This window comes from Pseudoliparis swirei, chromosome 7 (genome assembly GCF_029220125.1).
Source record: "Pseudoliparis swirei isolate HS2019 ecotype Mariana Trench chromosome 7, NWPU_hadal_v1, whole genome shotgun sequence".
NCBI lineage: Eukaryota > Metazoa > Chordata > Actinopteri > Perciformes > Liparidae > Pseudoliparis > Pseudoliparis swirei.
In genome coordinates this window covers 7,426,615-7,447,624 of record NC_079394.1, presented here as the reverse complement: position 1 = coordinate 7,447,624, position 21,010 = coordinate 7,426,615, and the positions used below count along the sequence as shown (strand labels likewise).

The window sequence follows — 21,010 nt, the reverse complement described above, 5'->3', positions numbered from 1 at the left end:
CTAATTACTGACACCGGCGGACTCACAGTGCAGCGCCGCATGTGGGCATGTGGGCGGCTTTAGCTCAGTGGGGTAAGAGGGCCGTCCTGCAACCGCAGGGTTGTGGGTTCGATCCCCGCTCTCCCCATTAGTTGCAAGTCGAAGTGTCCTTGAGCAAGGCACTGAACCCCCAGTTGCTTCACTGCTCCTTAATAACTAAGGATGGGTTAAATGCAGAGAACTAATTTCCCCTTGGGGATAAATAAAAGTGTATATTCTTATCTTCACAGTTTGTGCGTGGAGATAGGGGAGATAAATGGCCTTCCCATCCTTCCTTACTTGGAGGAAGATGAGGGGAGAGGATTGTAAAGGAGCAGTCCGGGGAACTTGTGAGAGGGCTTGATGGGCAGATCAAAGGGAACACAATGAGAAATGGAGTTGGGGCAGTGAGTCACATTTGTTGCTTTTGCATGCGTCCGTTTCTCTGTCACACTTCGAACAAACAGATACAGTACATGTTCACAAGCACGTGCACAATCAAAGCTTTTTTTTAATTGTAAAGTTGCTCATTCAAGGACCCTGGTAGATTGAATTTGAATCGAGAGTCTTTCGTTTTGAAAAGCACAGGAATCAAATGGCATATAAATGGAATTTTTTTTGTCTTCAGTAGATACACAAAAGAGTATAAAATTCAATTTTATTAAATGTCTTTCATTAAAAAAAGAAAATTAACGCTGGGAGATAATAGTTACCGGTGTAAAACGAATTAACCGTATTCTCTTTTCTAATCAGACATTGCAAAATTGTGTTCGCAAATAATACTGCTCTTTGTATTTAATCTATTAGATTAGAGGCTTTGTATTTAACTGAAGGGGCTAAGAGAGACAAGAGCTCTTAAGCAAAACTCACACTTAATTTATTCAAACTTCACCTCAGGTCTCTTACTGGGCTGCAACAATTATCTTCATTACCCATTAACCTGCTGATTATCTCCACAATTAATCAATACACAGCTGGTCTATAAAAAGTCAAAAGATAAAAAGGGGAAAATGAAGCCGAAAGTGATTTGAAGGTGATGATGAAATAGCTTGATCTATTAGCTCGTTCAATTAGGCCAACGTCCCGAAACCTGGATGACTGTTATCAGATATGACAAGGCAGCGGACCGTCTCATTCATGACGCTGAAACAAGCACATGTGGGGATTTCTGCTTCAATTATGACGAAGTCCATCACCAAAATAGTTGAAGATTAAAATTTCTCCTGATGGATCGTATGAGTAATCAACTAATGTTGAAGCTTTACTTCAATATATATGCGCAAGGCCTCCTCTTGCTATCTGTTCCTAACGTCCATCTAAAGATGAGAAAAAAGAGGTTTTAAGTTTGCTGCTCCTGCGGCTTGGAATTTGCTGCAGACTGATTTGGGTCCGCGGGAACCGGTCTCTTTAGGTGTTTTAACAAATAGATTGAAAGTGTTGGAGGTAGGTTCATCTGGTTGTAGATATTTCTTTGACATAGGTATGTGCACCTGGGTGAACTGGGTTATGATGACTTGAGTATTAGTTTTTGGTTTTATTCATGCTGTGATCTAAAAAAATATTTTTCTTTTTTCTATATTATCTGTCCGCTCAACTATAGCTTTCCAGTTTAACCAGAGGAGAGAGCAAGGTGTAAGATAATGAGCTTACACCTTGCTCTCTCCTCTGGACAACCTACCTACCTTGTATATTTTTGAGAGCCAACTAGCCCTCTTGATTCCCTCTGCTAAGCCAGCCTCCATCTTACCTCATTGTTAATAAAGAAGCTTGTTTCCCCCCTACCGGCCTGTGTAGCTCCTGTTTGTGTGTTCAGGACTCACAACCTGTGACCTGTACATCAGTATCCTGACCTGTTTGGGGCTCTGCAGAATCTCCTGTGTGGTCGTGGTGGCCAGGATGGCTCTGTTGCTTCCTGGGCTAAGCTGGAGGCTCATGGAGAGGCCCGTCACCAGCTGGACCCTCAGCTCTGTGATGGTCACTTTGTCATCCACCACTGTGATAGTCTTCTCTGCCAGGATGGAGTCTGACAAAGGAGACAACACCTTGAAAGGGCAAAGACAACAAAGAAAGAAAAAGAGGCAGAAAATGATGACAAATGTGACATTTTGAAAAAGGGAAAAAATGACGAATTTGGATTTTGTTCCACAACATTTCTCTCAAATACGTGATTGTCAAGCGAAAACGTGTGACATTCTGGTATGATCAATTACAGGGTTGCTTCTCTACAATATTGAGTCAATCTATTGTATACCCTGTTCATGAAAGCTTTTCATTTCCTGCTCTAAACCCCAGAGGCTGAGGAGATCTTTCCCAGGAGAAATCAGCGGCGACAGCAGCTGCAGCTCAACACCAGAAAAAGAGCACGACTTGGAGAAACTTCCCCAACAGCAACTCCAAGCCGAAATAAGTTCACGCTCGTCACATCGCTTGACTTACAAGGGATTCCTGGCAGGTGGAATGCAAAAACATCAATAAGCGTTTAGCAGTGAAGATGTTACAGACATGAAAAAAGCGGATTACCACGAGTTATAGGTGATTTCAGAATATGTCTTTCCAAGTGTTTCATCTAACATAAAAAGCTCACAAGCCCCTGCGCAATATGCAAAAAATATATATATTTAAGCTCTTTACTCTGACTGTGTGGATGAAACAACTGGACTTGGCCGCCATCCAACACCCAATACCTCCTGCCGGTAAGAATCCATTCCCTTTGATTAATCCTGGCAATGCAGAGGAAAGGCACACTTTAACCCCAATTCAGAAACAGGAAGAATTTATGATGAATGTGCCGTGTGCGCCGTGTGCTGTGTCTCTGCGTGCACGTCTTTGGGAGCGTCTCCTCGTGCATCAGGCGGTGTGACGCGTGGCACAGGTAGTCACAGCTGTCAGACCTTCGCGCTCATCGTATTTTTCGCTCCGCGCTCGCGTTGTTAGCGAGTGGATGTTTTTTTTTGTTGCGACGGTGGAGACGCGACTGCACAAAGATCGACGGATGATGCATCGACGCCGGGGAACAGAGCCCACTCACAGAGACGCCATAATCAACCAGTTGGCCTGGAGAACACGGCAGGCCGTAGGGCCAAGGGGGAGGACCCGCTCACTGCTAAGAGCCGGCAGGAGGCAGACGGGCTGTGACCCACCAGCAAGCACCTGTCTGCACAGACCAGCAGCGACCGAGGCAGCTGTTATTGTTCCTGGAATAAACCATATGTTCAGAGTCCGACATTCCACTCTAACATGCATTTGTAATGACAGCACTCAAATGCCCGTGGTGCTTTTTATATTTAAAATATATATTTTTTAATAACCTTTACATAAAAAATCATTACTGTATTACTTTTGAGCTATCAGAATAATATAAGATTCATATTTTATTCTGTAGTTGCTAAAATCCGATCTTTGCCAAGATCATTGACAGCCTCCGATGACCTCTGCACTTTGCATCATCAGATTTTGGGAGGAATATGTACAAGAAGAAGCAGAAAGAGATCTGAGAAAGGAGGGCACGTGGTTAGTCATTCTTTGAGACAGGAAGCAACGGAGCTCATGGGGAATATAGTTTACATTTATGAAAGCACTGGCACAAGTTGAACCTGGAAATTGCTCGTTTTCCCGCTATCATTAACAATGCCACATTAACCAAGGTTACCAACTGTGATCTTTTTATTTCTGCCTATTTAAAAGTCAATTCAAACCATCGCTGAGTGGAAGAATAGTTCAGGTTTATTACACTTGATCCTATTTTCTTAGTCCTAGCCATCATTTTTAATTATTATCAACATACGGTATACTGTGTGTGTGAACAACTACAGAAAGTACGGTAGGTTATAAGTTAAATCAGGAAGTGGGTCTGAATACTATGATAGATAGTGTAGTTTACGTAGTTATAATACGTTTTGGCAAACTCTCTGATTGACTGTCATGCCAACTTACTTTAAGCAATGTTGACACATCCCCAGGTGTCAGCAGTGGGACTTGGTGAATATGAATGTATAATTACTAACAGAATGATGTCCAAATCTATCAAAATAAGACCCGAGTTGATGAACTGGAATAATTATAACAATAACATAAAAATCCTTAAAAAATGTAAACATGGCCCACCTGGATTGTGGTCATCCCCATTTCCAGTCCCACCAGGATCCTCCGGTCCAGTAGCTGTGCAATATGCGGGTCCTCTACTTTCAGGAAGTCCCACACCAGCTCTGTGATGTCCACCTGCCAATCAGTGCCCAGCATGAAGCTGGTTTGGCCTCGAGGATCAGCTGACTCGGCTACGAAATGGGTTAGGACTCGGACCATGGCGTGTTGGTACTGAAGAGTGCAGCTTCGCCCTCTTCTGTCTTCATCTTCGTCATCCTCGCTGTCCCGTGTGGCCCTTTGAAATAAAAACAGAATAAAAACCTGATGTGCAAAGTGGGAGGAACATTTTTACTATGGAAAGCAATGTTGATCACATGTATCAAAGCTATTATATTAAATAATGTAATGGTATGTACTTGGTGCTATATTACAGTAACAAAGGCACAGTCCACAATAATTGAACACGTGTGGAGTGTATTTGTTAAAGAAATAGATGAGATTAGAAATCCTTGTCTCTGCATTGATGTGTGTTCTGTGGTATTTTCATCCGTGTTTAACGTGAACTGATCTCTGTCCAACAATCACACACACAGACACAGGAAGTGTCCCCGACTCGGATCCTTCACTGAGCCGTGGCACCTGGTCGTGAATGTGCACACACCTCCTTACTGCTTTACCTAATAGCCTCCCTCATTTCTCTGCTGCCAGGAGATCTAATTGTATTACTTTCAGCCACAAATCAGCCAACAGGGCTCAGCTTTTTCTCACCAGGAAAATTGCTTTCAGTGTGAAAAACTGGGTTTAAATGGTTACAATGCCGCTGCAATATCATTAGATTTAGCTCATTACTGTTTTATTTTTATTTTGCTCGAGCAAGCAACAGATGAAGCACACGACGATGTTGAGAAAGCAATGTCTGAACGGCTGATCTGGGAGAATAATTGATGCTCCGGCTCTTCAGCGTTACACTGGGGGACAGTTTGGACTCTTTAAAACAGGAAAAGTGCTTCGTCAACAAAACTGCTATTAATATACGACACGGAGATGCACCCGCCTTCTTTCTCTCTCACACACACACGCAAAAACACACACGCAAATGTCCATCATGATAAAGTGGAGGAGAAAATAACATAATCTCTTTAACAGTTTTTCTTGGGATTATCCGCTCTGTTTGTCTCTTTTCTGTTTGAATCCCCTGAGAAATCTGACTGCACGTGAAGCCGATGGACTCAAGATGTTAACTGCACGCTCCAGAGATGAGCCAGGGAGATTTGGAGTTAAGGGCTTAACACCGATTTCACAGGCAACCGAATGACAGCCACACATTGAGTACATTATTATACTCTGGATATCGTAGGATCACTAAGAGAACCTCTTTAGACTCAGGATTCAACCAGAACAACTAAGAGGCCCTAAAAATATCATATCCTATTATAACATCAAATATTCATGACTGAATAAGCAAAAATAAAAAACAAATAAAAAACAAGAGTTTAACTGAAACCCCGCAGATAACCTCCTAATTGGGTGTGTAGGAGTATGGCTCAGTCAGATTTAATTAAATTAACTCGCACTTTTATGTCTCTATTTTCGCTGGAAAATGAGACAATTCCTCTCGATGAATAAGGACAAACTGATTGTAGTTTTTTTTTGAAAGCTCAATCAAGTGGAAAGGAATGGTGTCATCCGTCTTCTCACTCTCCCAGAGTAGGATTCACTCTGTCGATCGGTTTGTACTCTTCATCTGCTGCTAGTCCTTCGTAGAGAAAACACAGAACAAGTTCCCAAACTGCGTTTTGAAAAAGTTTCATTTTTGGCACAGTTTTAGAAACGCCTGCAACACTAGATTACCAGTGTTGGAGATCCGACACATTTAATGCATATTCATGAACGTTAACTCCTCCGCTTATGATTGTTATGTCACTTTTCACCCAAAAGTGGAACACTGCATTACATTTCCCGGCGAGGAGTCCTTCTGGTCAATGATAGTTTTAGTTTGATCAAACGTGTGAAGCTTCCTCTCCGGGTGACTCTGATCCACAAAGAGCTTCACATTGAGCCTGACCTCAGCCTCCAACTGAACAACATCGATTTTGATTCCTGAATTTGTAACATTAATTTTCCCTTGCATTTTTCTCTTTTACAATTTCCCTTTCTTTCTTAACAGATTCCTGTTCACGACTGAGTGTCCACTCATTTACATATTACATGCAGAGGAGAAAAACATCTGGCGTTGATTTCAGTCACCACTTTCCAATTATTCCAATGGCAGTAATTGAAAGTTTCTCCCCACTGACTGCTTCAGTAAAATCCTTTTGAATCATTTTGTAAACAGAATTTGTTATTTGACATTCACAGACGACGAGTTGACAAATGGCTCTGATGTTACAGGAGCATGTGCTGAATCAGCGTTTAAGCAGTGTGTTTACAAGGAGGATGTCATGGTTTCAGGAGTAAACGACATGATAGTGAACTTGGATCGTTTTAGCTCGGGTATAAATCCGATCTGCCAGTGTTTGTGTCGCCACCTCAAAATATAATCTAAGGTTAATTTAATAAACAAATCACACTTAGTGCCGAGAACAACCCGCTTCACAAAGCAATCTTTCTTTCCGCTTCATTCACTTTCTAGCCCAGTTGTGACTTCAGAGGAGATGCTGCTTATTAATATGTGTGTCTCATGCTTTTTTTTCTGTTGTGCCCTGTGGATCGTGTTTTTGGCATTTCGCTGCATATTATTTTTGCTACGGTCATTTAGACAAAAGAAGGCTGCGCTGCTTTTACACAGATCCATGAAGCTCCATTTGACGCTTGATTTCTTTTTTTATTATTTTAATCTTGTAGTGGATTCAAGTACACGTTTGTTTTACAGTAGAACAAGAGCCAAAACAAAGGGTAAAGGCGAGATATTTTAGTTAACACAATGACACAAGCAGGAAAAGGAATCACAATAGGCACATCTTGAGAGATGTGTAAAAGCAGCGGTGCATGGCGGAGTGCGACGCCCACTCTTCGGTTCGCTGTCTGTGGAGCCTTATCTTGTCCCCGTTCTGACACGGCTTAGGGAGGGAAGGGGTGAGCCGCACCGGAAGTGCCAGTCAAAAACTGTGTGAAGAGTACCAATGTGGCCCCGACATGCCAGCCTGGCTGATAAAGGACGGTCCCGCCGCTTGCTGTTGGCGCTCGGTGCCTCAGTTCCTTGTGGACAGTGGAGCAGTGCCCATTCTCCCCAACAGGCATACTGTGGTACCACTTTGCAAGGTCACGCCTGTTATCCCCTGATAAACAAAGACGACCGGAAGACGGAGAGAAACAAAGCTCCTCGCTGCCCGTCAGCTGTGGTGCCGGCCTCAACGATGACAACGCAACTCAGCTGTCCACGCCGATAAAGGCCAGCACGCGGGTGGGAAAGCAACGTCCCTGACAAGCCATGGCATTAGTCGAATGCTGTACCTCTGTCACTCAAAATAAGAGGGGAGCAGGGATAATTAAAGCGGCCACACTGCTGATTCCAAGGCCTCGGCTAACCTCATCAACTTTCCCGAGGTAATTACTGCAGGCGGGGTGATAGCTGCTCCATCAATTGATGGATTTCAACAGTTGCAGAGAAGCCCGGCACAGCGGTGCCGGCAGAGGTGCTGCTAGTGATGAGGCACCTCAGGGAGAGGTCCGACCTCAAGGCAGCTCTAATAATGTTCTTTTCTACTAATGACCGAGAGGCCAAATGGCAGGCCACCGTAGGCCAGTCCTAATGACAAGCTGTATTGCTCAGGTCAGCCCTTTTGTTATCAGCCAAGAACTGTCAGCAGGACCGAAGTCCGGAGGAGCAGAGGTGTTCAGTCACACGTCTCGTCATTATCTTATCTTAGGCTGCCACGATTGAAATCAAATACATCACCCGGATTAAAGGCCATTGGTGATCCTCTTAAGAAGCGAGTGCTGCTGCAAAGGAGGATAAAAGGCTCTGATTGTGAGCATTTCTGTGACGCCAACAAGGAAATCTAGAAGCGCTATTGGTAGAGAAAATAAAAAACGTATAAATCAAACTTTATACGCGTGGCATTATGCTGTTTCATTCCACATTTGGAAATTGTGCCTGACACAAAATGTTTGAATTCTCACGCAAAAAGAAAAAAATATAAAATGTTAAGTCAACTTATAGTGCGTCCAATAAGCCAAACGTACCCGACAATACCTTCCGATTGTCTCCATTTCTCTTGTTTAATATCATCCTGACAAATCCAGAGAAATACTGAATGAGCTACTATTTCAGGATTGAGTCGGTTCAAGGGCAACACGGTCGATTAAAGACATGTTGAATAGGAGACACATTAATCTGTAACTGACAGAAGCATGCAGCACTGTACCTCTGACTGGTGGCCATGATGGGTACCCTCCAACCTTTGATCTGGCTCAGCTCCGTGTCAGACACCTCAATCTGGAGGGGCAGTCGAGGGATCCACACGTTGAGCTCCAGCTGAGCACTCAGGTATCCATAGGTGAAGTTCACCATCATCTTCACCTTGCCCTTCATCTCCTTTCCATTCACGAAGACATAGTCGCACCTGTCTGACACCTGCGCGAGAGGAGAGAAGTTGAGCATATCTGATAGTTGCACAGGATGACTACACAGTGAGTTACATACTGCAATTTACGGCACAGGGTAAACTGTACAGCCTGGGCTCTCCAAGTTGATTATAAGGTTTACACTCCTCACTGATGCAGTATTCCTGTAACTAGTTTGAACAAGATGAAAGGTCCTGTATGCGCTCCGCACTCAGGACAGGAGGGAGGGGGGACAGCGAGGGCCTCTTTGAACCTGAGGGAAAACCGGTCCCGGTCTACTTTTCTATTATGTTTCCGCCTACAGCGAAAAGAGGAACCAACAGATGGAAACGAGTAAGAGGAGAGCAGTTGTCCCTTGATTAAATGACCAAACTCAAAGCCATCTGTTTCTTAAATTGCTTTGCAAAAGGAGTGAGTGTGCCAAATGTGTGCTACAGAGAGACAAAACTCTTTGTTGCGTTGTGCTGCTCACTCTCTTTGAAGCCCCCCCCCCCCTCCTCTCGAAGCATCTTTTGTAACTTTATCTTCTTTTTTCCCCCCGTTTGATTAATATCCAGAATCCCCTCCCTTTCCCTCCATCTCTTTAAAAGCCTTATCATATGGCCATGCAGGAAAAACAAACACATAACATTATGCACAGTACCCAAAAGCCAAAGAAGATCTCCAGACAGATATTCAGAAGACACAGTGTGTCTTTAACAGAGATACCCGGGTCTTCTCTGGGCACTTTGTCAATCCTATTGATCCCATCATATAGGGGACTAACACGGCTGGAACCAGATGGAAGAAGATGGTCTGGGGAAATATCTTTTTTTCTCTATTCCCATGTTATTTCTCCACAGCGAGATGAAACAATAAACAGCCATTAATCATGGCGCCACGGCAGGATATCCTCTGTGACCAGGAAGAACCCTTTCTGCTTGCCAGTGTGTGAGCTCCCTCCAATTCACATCAGCTCGAGAGTGAAGCCAGCACAATACTGTTTGTGGAAACTAATGTCATCTTGTTGGTATACACTACCGTTCAAAAGTTTGGGTTCACTTAGAAATGTCTTTATTTTTCAAAGAAAAGCACTGTTTTTTCAATAAAGATAACATTAATCAAAAATACACACTATACATTGTTAATGTGGTAAATGACTATTCTAGGTGGAAGTGTCTGGTTTCTAATGAAATATCTCCATAGGTGTATAGAGGCCCATTTCCATCAACTATCACTCCAGTGTTCTAATGGTACATTGTGTTTGCTTATCGCCTTAGAAGACTAATATCTGATTAGAAAACCCTTGTGCAATTATGTTAGCACAGCTGAAAACAGTTATGCTGGTGATATAAGCTATACAACTGGCCTTCCTTTGAGCTTGAAGTTTGTAGAACAAAATTAATACTTCAAATATTAATCATTATTTCTAACCTTGTCAATGTCTTGACTATATTTTCTATTCAATTTTCAATTCATTTGATAAATAAAAGTGAGTTTTCATGGAAGACACAAAATTGTCTGGATGACCCCAAACTTTTGAACGGTAGTGTACATAAAAGCAGGTTTTTGTAGATTGAGTTCATTTGGTTGTACACTTTGTGCTGTGGTCCTAAAGAACCAGTGACACAGTCGTCAAAGACGTTCCAGTTGATTCCCTTCAATGTATAAACATTAATATGATGCACGTTTATACTTTACATGAACATTTGAATAGTGCAACATATCTAAGTCTTTTCTTCTTCTTTGTTAAAAATATGAACATCATTTCCTGATGGAATTCATTAATTCTCCCAATCATGCATTATGAGTGTAGTATAAACGATATTTCTACAATTCTACAATGAATCAAGGTGCCTATTATCATTTGGAAATAAATGACATTTTAAAGTCAAACTGACATTTCAAATATTTTCCCTTTTGTGTAAGGAAATGTGTATTATGATACTGCAGCTATACTGCACACATATTTTATATAAAATAAAATAAATTGCACATATTTGTAGAAATAGCATGAAGACAGTTTATTTAAGACCGAACACTTCGTATTGTGTGAAGGTGCTCGTCACTTTCGTCTGTTGGCAAACTAAAGGCTGCTGTGTGGCGTCTTGAACTCCCAACAGAACACATCACTGTGTTTTTACAAGCTGTCAAACTCAAACATCTAAATGACATTCATACTAATTTCTCAATTTCTGTTCAACTATAAACTTCTTTCTTCAGTAGCGGTGACGATAAAAGTTTCCCAGCCAACAGCACGCTCACAAAAGCAGTGGACTCAAGGCAAGAATCCCCTCAAAAAACCGCGTGAGAAAGCTGAAGGCACGCTGCGGGCCGACCGTCAGAGGACTCGTGCTAAGGACTGGAGGATCAGTGGATCGTGTTGTTACAGCCAATGAGTAGAACAGAGCGCACGTGCAGCAGTAGTCGTGCCTTGCTCATGCATTTATACAGCCCAACACTCCCCGGCTCCAGGCGGTCATGGATCAGATCCTCCAGTGTGAGAGTGGGTTTGATCGGATGAAGATGTCAGAAGAGTCATGCTCGTTATCAGCCCCTCGCCGTTTGTCTCGCTCTCTCTCTCTCGCTGCAACGAGCGTTATCTTGCAGGCGAGACGACATGCGACTGGGCTCCATGTGAGGCTCACGGACCGAATCTAACAATGATATGGATGATCAATAAAAAACGATGTTGCTGTCAGATATAGTTATGCCTACTGGTCTTATTTGTCTTGCGACATTCACATCAAGCTGCATCAAGTCAGTGTACTCTTATTCGTAGGCTATTAGGTGAAGAGCGTGTAATGAGTGAGGGATTTATTAGCATCGAGGTTCTGCTATACAGAATGTCCCATGACGGGGAAATGAACTGCCTGCTGGCATTTCTTTGATCTATTCCCAAATAATCTAAGAGGAAACAATTATGTCAAACATGGCGGCTGCCTTCTCAACACATTACACTGACAGACTCACACCTTCATGCTGGGCTGCATCATTGGCCGACGTAGCTCCGAATCAATATTTTAACATGAAAAAGACACGCTGAATTAATCAGCAGCCCCTTTCACCCCTCGCACACCCTGCCAGCAGGATGTGCGCTGTGGCCGAGGGTGGGACTGTCTCTGTGAATTACAAACTCCGTCATTCTGATTCACAAAGTATCATAAACATCCAGGAGGATCCACTGCCACTTTAATCAGACGCATTAGGCAGCGAGCGGGAGAATACTTACAGAGCACATTAAGGCTGTCTCTGGATGTAGCCAAGGAAATTAACAACTCACCAGACGGATACAAGCCACGGCAGATATGAGCGATGGGAGGAGGGAGCATGGAGGTGGGGTGAGCCTGTGGTTTGTACACACGGTCGGCTTGACTGAAGCAATTAAGCCGCGCAGACTCCTCCGTGTAAGATACAGCACTCACTTAATGCAACGGGAAGGTCCGTCCATATTCTAAAAGCCCTGCTCCCTTAAAAGAAGTGGATGTAGGAGCCCATAACATGACCATGATGAAGTAGAGTCCATGGCTAACTTTATTCTGAAAAATTCATTAATAATAACGTAACAGAATAATTTCTTTGTGGTGTTGATTTTTTATTTAAAATTAATAGAAATATTTTTTTTTACAAAAAAAAACGAGGAGCCAAAGGTGGAGCCAAACGAAAACATGCTTTATGCCCGAAAAAGCATAATGTTCGGATCTTTCTATATTTGAAACAGACACAATTATATATTTAAAAAGGAAATAACAAATATACCAATAGAGCATTGTCATCTCTTAAAGCGGTATGGCGACAGTTAGCTATTTACATTTAGTATTGCTTATTAAAACATCCACCGAGCAACATTATTTTATATTTTACTCCTCTATTTTCCATAATCAGTTTCTTGTAGCTCTTTGGTCTCTTTTTCAGCCATACGCCATGTTAATAGTGCGAAAGATATAATTGGGCCAAGTGAGAGTTTAATTTGTTTTGGCGGCATATTAGAATAAACCAGGTCCTCTAACCTACGTGGTGAGGCAAGATGTTCCCTAATTGGTTTCCAAGAGGCCGATGCCTCTGGGTTCAACCAAATTGAGATTGGTCTCAAAGCAAAAGACCAAAAATAATATTTAAATGTTGGTACTGAGAGGCCACCTTTATTGTTATGCCTTTGTAGTGTGGACATCTTAACTCGTGGTTGTTTTCCACCCCATATGAAAGTTGCCCCCATTGACAGTTTGTCGTTGTCCATTCTCTAAGACACAGTCGTGTGGAAATGTTGGTCTATTAACACGATTAAGAGCTTCACATCCATTTGTGGACTTCTGTCCCTGGTATTCAGACGGGTGTTTGCTGTCCTTGACCTGAGACCCCTGTCACACACAAGTCATGTGACCCAGTGTAATATAAGGTCATTGATCACGCTGCTTTTAGTCTTAGAAAATGTCTAACTGTATAGAGCTGCAATATCGAAAAGTATAGCGCGATTGTAGATGTACAGTTGTGTGGTGTTATGAAACCCACCCACATACACCCACAGTCAACACAGTACATGAACCAAGCAATTAGCATAGACCCTGAACTCAAAACTACAAAACCAGAAAGCGCAACATGTGGAGTCTTATTTCAGCCTACATGTCAGGCAACATTTGTTTCAAGAAGAGAAATTACCAAAGAGATTGAAAGAAAAAGCACGTGACCCAGGGTATTTATTTACATTTCACAGCAATTATAAGGTCACGAGTCTGTAGGAGCATCATTTGTTGTGCACAGTGATTCATTATGCCGGTTTAATGTCGCTCTGTGTTTACTTCTCACTAATTCCCCGGGTCAAAATGAGATAGATTAGTCATGTATATACAGGACTGTCTCAGAAAATTAGAATATTGTGATGAAGTTCTTTATTTTCTGTAATGCAATTCAAAAAACAAAAATGTCATGCATTCTGGATTCATTACAAATCAACTGAAATATTGTAAGCCTTTTATTCTTTTAATATTGCTGATTATGGCTTACAGCTTAAGAAAACTCAAATATCCTATCTCTAAATATTAGAATATCATGAAAAAGTATACTAGTAGGGTATTAAACAAATCACTTGAATTGTCTAATTAACTCAAACACCTGCAAGGGTTTCCTGAGCCTTGACAAACACTCAGCTGTTATAAATCTTTTTTTTACTTGGTCTGAGGAAATATTACAATTTTATGAGATAGGATTTTAGAGTTTTCTTAAGCTGTAAGCCATAATCAGCAATATTAAAAGAATAAAAGGCTTGCAATATTTCAGTTGATTTGTAATGAATCCAGAATGCATGACATTTTTGTTTTTTTAATTGCATTACAGAAAATAAAGAACTTTATCACAATATTCTAATTTTCTGAGACAGTCCTGTATACACGATCGCAGGCTTGATTAGAGGAGAGCTTCCCTGAGTGAGCACCAGCGAGTGTCCCTCTTAAACTCACTTTACCATGACCACCACTCAAACATCAGACACCATACAGTGGATCTTTGTGGCAAAATATCCTCCACTCCTTTAGCTCATGGTTTTGTTTCATTGTTGTTCTTTGGTGTACATAACTTCCGTTTGATTTGCTGCATCCGGTCCAGTCTGAACTTGACAGATTCAAACACAATTGAAAGTTGGCCCTGACACAGCAGGGTGCGGTTTCTATACCCAGCAACATCTCAGCCACTTATAATTGGAAACAGAACACAGACAGATGTGATTTATTTCTCTGGTTTTTATTGAGTCTTTCTGCAGATTATTAAAAAGTCATTGGAATTCTGTTGGAGAGCGACTTTGTTTTTTTGGACCGCAAAGACACTGATACCAGGGCTCAACTTTATAAACGACTTTCCCCTCTGTTGTGCCTTGTGCCCCGGGTTTGAAAGGGGCTCTAAAAATAAAAGAACACTTGAGCAACCTGTCAGCGCTGCATATCAAACGTACACTTTCATGTTGTTTGCTCGTGTTTGTTTATCCTTTCTGAAGGATTTCTATAGACGTGCTAAACATAGAACATCTTCTCATCTGTCGCATTTTTAATATGCACAGTATTGCTTTCGCAAAGCTCTAATTCACTGTCTGTCAAACAGAACCTGCATTGTGTCAGTCATTAAATAAACCTATTTCATCTCAGTCGCCAGGAATGTTGGCATTGTTTCAGAACCGCCGTGTCTCACGCCTGTTTCACATAGGACACAACCAGCACTCTTCGGAGTGACGGTCCTTTTTGGGGTTTTATTTGGTCCCCAGATCTCTTTTTATTGCACTTGGCATCCATTCAGTTTTTTCAATAAACCAACTTTTCCACTTCAGCCAAGCGTTATAACTTTTTCGAAGATATTACAATTGTATTTTTCAAATCGCAAATGTGCACAAACAGGTGGATGGAAAGGCTCGTTTCTCCGTCAATGTATCCAACTGACCTTAACCACGTCTTCGTCTGTCGTGCGACACTTGACTGCTTCGGAGACGTCTGTGACAGAGGTGTCGACTCCGATGGTCACCACTTTCACAGGGACAGCCACCGTCTTCCCAGTCAGCACGGCGGTGTTCAGAATCTCAGAGTCCTGGAGGAAGAAAGAAGCGGACAGGTGAGCACAGCAGTGTCTCTAATCCAACACCGTCTAATAACCGATAAATTGGGATTACCAGCTCAGGAAGAACATACATAGTATTGGAAATGAGCTAAGGAGGGTTTGCAGCATTCAATTAGTGATTATAAACTGTTATTTAATCAGAGCCACTGCTGGGTGGATGGCTACAAGTTGATGTATTTATTTTAATTCAGCTGGACTTCAGTCATATGCTTGGCTTCTATTCTCAATGTGAAAATGAAACAGCTCCAGCAAACCCTCTGCCCTAAAGCATTCATCTCCAGACCACAGGGAGGTTGGACACACTGGAGAGGACATATAGAATCAGACTCATGCATAAATGATAAGTGGTACATTTTACCGATGAAGGGCTTTTCTAACAGCAATGCAAAGTGTAGTACACACAGAAAACACAAGTGGTACCAGGAAACATTTGGGGATAGAACACAAGAACAATACTGCTCTACTCACTGAAGTCGAGATCAAAGGGTTGAACGTTTTCAAGCTCGCTGACAAACTGCAGAACAGAAGTTTGTAATGCCACCAGTTTACTGGGGAGAAATGCACAAACTGTGCTCTGCATTTGGATAATCTTCACAGAATGGAAACATGTAATTCAGTAAACTGAGTTCTTTCAGCTTTCTAATTTATTTCACCTCGAAAGGTACCGTAACCACACCAGATCACATTAATTTCATGATAATGTCCAAACTTGACTGCAGTTCTCTTATGCTCAGAAGTTATAATTACAATGCTTTTCTGTGTAAATTAGATTACTACTTAGATTAAATTACTGCTTATTGGCCAATCAGGCACCGGCTCTGTCGGACTAAGGCTGAAATGTACCACTGAGCTGTATTAGAGGTACCTCAGCAGTCTAGACAGCCATGGTTCTTTAAGTTTTATGGCCCGGCTTCATCACGATGAACATATATCTTAACCTTTCATTAAACATGCACAGTCTCTCACACACACCACTATTGTCACAGAACATAACTGGGGCCAATTAAGATGAGTTTGAGCTAACTTTTTCTCTCTAAGGCCACATTGGATTGGAAAAATGTCTCTTCAATTAGACAGATTGCTATCGACCCCTGGGCAGTTCAGTAAATAGCTGCCTTGGAGGTCAAAGTGGAAGTCTCAATACTCGTACTGTGTAAGGAAAATGGCTGTTTTGCCATTGTGGAACTGAAATGACTTCCATAGCTAATTGCACAGGGGAAAAACTCTGGTCTGAATTCTTTCATTTCAATGTGAAGGAACCTCAAGATACCTTTATTTTGGCACTATATTGAAGCTTTGCCAGCACTGAAGACATACCAGTGCTTTCCTATTGAGGAAGCTGTTATTGTGTTACTGAGGAGTGATCCCTGTTGAATAAATTGTCACATTTGTTTTGAATAATATTGTTAAACCTGACAAGCACAGACAGGACAAATCTACAGTGTCCGACTTTTTATAAGCACATTCATGGGAATCCCATTGTCACCAGGGCAGTACACACGATTTGTACACTGCCTTCTTAACTCGGTTTCTCAACACTTCCCCTTGTGTTTGTGACAAGACAAAAAGGATTACGTTTGGTTGAAAGGAACCTGGTGGTTTGTCAGCATCAATTACTGAGACCAGTCAGCTTTGGAGTGAAATGATTATTAGTTGAGCCAAGAGATAGCTGTGAATCCCCAAAAAACACTTAATCTTCAAATGGCTTTTCATTACAATTTTATAGACTGTGACAGTGTGATATAGAAACACCCCCCCCCCCCCTCTCCCTTTCCCTGTGCCTCTGACTTTGATTCAATTCCCCTTAAAATCGAGAGTTGCTGTAAATTAATTCTGTGTCTACTGGGATTCCTCCATTTCCAGAGGGTCTTCTATAATACATGATGAGGTAAATGGTTGGGACCTGGCGAAAGCAGAGGCCAGTGTTATATTACAGCAGCTGGAGATGACCAGCAGGTTAAGAGCATCAGAGAGCAGGGCTTGGCGGTAATAAGTCACAGCAGGATCCCACAGTGATGCATCGATGGTCCAACACTCAGATAAACAGCGCAATTAAACACAGAATGGAGACCTGCAGTGTTACGTGAATGAATGTCTTTCAGTAGAGTGGGATAGAAGATGTTTGTGACCCGATGAGAGTTTCTATTAAGGTCAGAGATTAATGAGTTTCTGACATGAGGCGCCAGATACTGAAAAGGGGAATATCATCAAAATGTATGAAAACATTAGTTCTGTAGCTGCTTTATTTTTGTGTTCCTTAATTATAGAAAATGAAAAGGTGCAACAAGTGTTACTAAATGTCCTGTTCTCTTGCCTCCTGTGGGAATTTACTCCAAAAACGATAAAAAACAATAGTAACCCTTGATACCATCCATGGAACAGTATTCAGATGCGGTTCATCAACATGATGTTGGACTCAAACAGCCTGAATAGAAAATAAAAGAAGCAGATGTGTTGCCGTCATAATGTTTGTGGAGCTGGACCCAAGAGCAGAACACTGAGAGCAGAGATGGCTTTAGACTGTTTATTAAGAAATAACCAGGGACTGGGATCTGGCAAGCAGGCTGGAGGAATGGCTGGCGAATATCAAGCCTGGAGCTTTATTGGAGGATGGCTTGCTGCTGCACCGGTCAATTAGTGGGAACGAGCCCAGCCCAGACCATGACAGTTGCAGCTAAACACATCTTTTGATTTTCTGTCATAAAGCTCTCTTTCTATCAAATAAAAAAAACACACATTTAAAGTTCCTGTTTGTAATGTGCTCATTGAAGGCACAATTATTGTCTATTGTTTAAGGTGGCAGTGGTTTATTATGAAATGATCCATGACAAACTGTTATTGGAAAATAACACGCCATGCAATATTCTTTAGAAGCACAATAGAATTTGAATGGATTATATCGCCTACACAACCCCATGGCTACTGACCATCCAAGGGGACAGTGAAGTATATTGCTTTTTTATATTTAGGGCCAATGTGCTCTTTAAATAGAATACAAGAGCCATAGTGCCACCATGTTGCCACGTTTTAGGGTCCCTTTTATAGTATAAGGTCTACGAATATGTTATGATGCAGATGCTACATTGAGGCTCCAGTGATTCCAGTTCAGATGTGTCTGTTGTGATGTATACAGTATTACTGAACACATTTACAACTAGAATGGGCACTCGGTAGAGCGCATACCTTCGCATATCACAAGATTGGGCATTGAATTATGAACATGTTGGCATTAGTTGCATGCCAATTGGACAAAAATGTATCGTGCTATGGTAAAAAAAAGATGTTGACCTTTCCACGACCTTGACCTTGACCCCAAAATCTAATCAAATGGTCCCCGGATAATAAGCAATCATCCCACCAAATTTCATGCGATTCAAGAAGATTTTGACCTGTTCATGACCTTTGACCTTGAACTTTGACCCGATCGATCCCAAAATCTAATCAACTGGTCCCCGGATAATAACCAATCATCCCACCAAATTTCATGCGATTCGGTTCAATACTTTTTGAGTTTTGTGAATAACACGCATACAAATAAATAAATTAATTAATTAATTAATAAATAAATAAATACACGGCGATCAAAACATAACCTTCCGCATTTTCAATGCGAAGGTAACTAAAACAAACATAACCTGGAGCTTTCGGGACACCTGAGGTCTTCACAATGGCTGATTGGCAATCTAACCAAGTGATGAGGTCGCAGTATATCAACTTAACATACTCATCTGAAAATAGCGCACACCAAGCAAATGAGGAGTTGAGTAGTCTCTAAAAAGAGCTCAATGTAAATGCTAGGGTTTTTGTTTGTATCCTGCTTCTCTTTCAAAGTTCACTCCACATGTGTCACGTTTGGTTTTCCTTCTTATCTTTGTGTGTTTTCCCACCTTTGTGATTTCCTGCAACGTCCGGATTAGTTCCACTTGTGTATTTCATCCCTTTGTGCTTCCCCTGTTTCATCGTCATGTTTCACATGTTTGTTTTTTGAGTTCTTGTGGCTGGGTGGATTAGGTTGCTGCCTGTTTCCTGACTGCCATCGGACATTCAGCTTGTCAGGAAAAATGTCTTTATTAAATTATTTCATTATTCCTGCTGCCTCCTCATCCTTTATTTTATGCACCTGTATTGTTGAAAGGTGACACTATGGTAAGCAGGAGTAAAAATGAGCATCCAGCAGACATTTACTCGTCTCATCCCTCTGTGATTCCCTATTGCCATGTATCCTCCTTGTGGTTACTCTCTCTCTTCTCCAGGTAGTATGAATAATAATGATAATTTGTATACCACTTCACATAGAAATGCTTTAACGAAGAACATGCAGTTGTTTTTGCTGGAAAATCTGTCCCCTAAAGTCTCACATATTGTGGTCAATAATCTGTGGGAGAACTGCCCGACTGCTTTATAAAGTCTCTCTCTCTCTCTCTTTCCCTCTCCCCCTCCCTCTCTCTCTCTCTTTCCCTCTACCTCTCTCCCTCTCCCTCCCTCCCTCCCTCTCCCCCTCTCCCTTTCTCTTTCCCCCTCCGTTAGCATTCAGCACACTGCTGTGGCTGGTAATGTGTTCTGGGCCGTAATTTCTGCCTGTGTCTCGGTTGGATCTGAAAATAAGTGAGATTTATGGTGTCAGCTGAGTGACACGGGTAGCATGAGAAGTAGCTAAGCTGCTGCCCGACCTGCTGTTGCCATTAGCCTCTGCTTCTACCCAGCACGAACACATCTAAACTCTGGCCTCACCATCCTGACTATACAAACAACAAATGTACAGGTCAAGCCCAGTGTTGAGTTGGGGATTTTAGAGCCTGCATTATTCATGGTGCCGAGAGAGAGGGTGGTGCGCACAGTGTCTATGCTTAGTGTGTATTCCTGTCAGCCGCTTATTGTCGTGGCTGTCCTGAAGCAAGATGACCTAAAAAAATCACAACTCTGGGTAGTATAAACTAAACTACAACCAACTCATCTAATTGGGTGCTTTTACCACCACAATGAATCCCTCTTTATGATATTCGACTACTCTGAAGGAAATTATCCCACTTCCGATAAACACTTTCATCCCTTGGCGATATGGCATGCGTAAGTGCAGGGAGACTGAAATGGGAGTAGAGGGAAGAGTGAATGATATGCTGTCGACATTAAACGCCACTCAAACAATGTCCTGAAGCTATTAAGCCGACTAAAAGAGGCACGTCCTTTCATCAGCTTCTTTCTCCACATTGTGCAATGCTCAATGTGGCACTTCTTCTCTTCCATTCCAGTGGGCGTTTAATTGGCTAGCAACTAGAAACATGGAGGAGAGTGGGAATAAAGGCCTTGGTAGCGCCATGCAGAGCGATACATCACTGCATGACAGCACATTGAAGTGGTGGGATGGCTGTGAAGCCAACACACTGCCTTTTAATGAGGGTCTCTCTCTTGCTCCCTTCTTTTCTCTTCTCTTCCCACTCTTTGTTCCTCCAACAATGAGCCACTTCCTCTCCAGTCTTCCCGTACCTCTTCTTCCCGGCTCACTGGATGAAGGTGGCGGCGTTACGGTGCACACAAAGCGCCCGTTCCCAGTGACTGGCAGTGTCCTGTCTGAGGTGCCGACCTGTCAGAGATCTGATCTGCTCATTACTGCTGGCTGTGGCTGGAAGGGAGAAGTCGAACTCGAAGGCTGCTTTGATAGTGTATCCGCCCCCCAAAGTGTCAGCTTGAAAAGCGGGGTAATGGGAGATTTTGGAAGCATCATATGGACAGGATAAATGGGTGCATCGAAATTGGCAGGCATGTCTGGGGA

General features: G+C 42.2%; 1 protein-coding gene across 1 annotated transcript in view; it reads right to left on the bottom strand.

The window, feature by feature from the left end:
- The window catches only part of si:dkeyp-14d3.1 (transmembrane protein 132C), a 141,550-nt gene that overhangs the window by 2,094 nt on the left and 118,446 nt on the right, over positions 1–21,010 (bottom strand). The window contains exons 5-8 of the mRNA XM_056419477.1: positions 15,067–15,210; positions 8,469–8,677; positions 4,123–4,396; positions 1,869–2,060 (exon numbers count right to left, since the gene is read on the bottom strand). Of these exons, the coding sequence (XP_056275452.1) occupies positions 1,869–2,060; positions 4,123–4,396; positions 8,469–8,677; positions 15,067–15,210 (819 nt within the window). The remainder of the gene's footprint in view (positions 1–1,868; positions 2,061–4,122; positions 4,397–8,468; positions 8,678–15,066; positions 15,211–21,010) is intronic.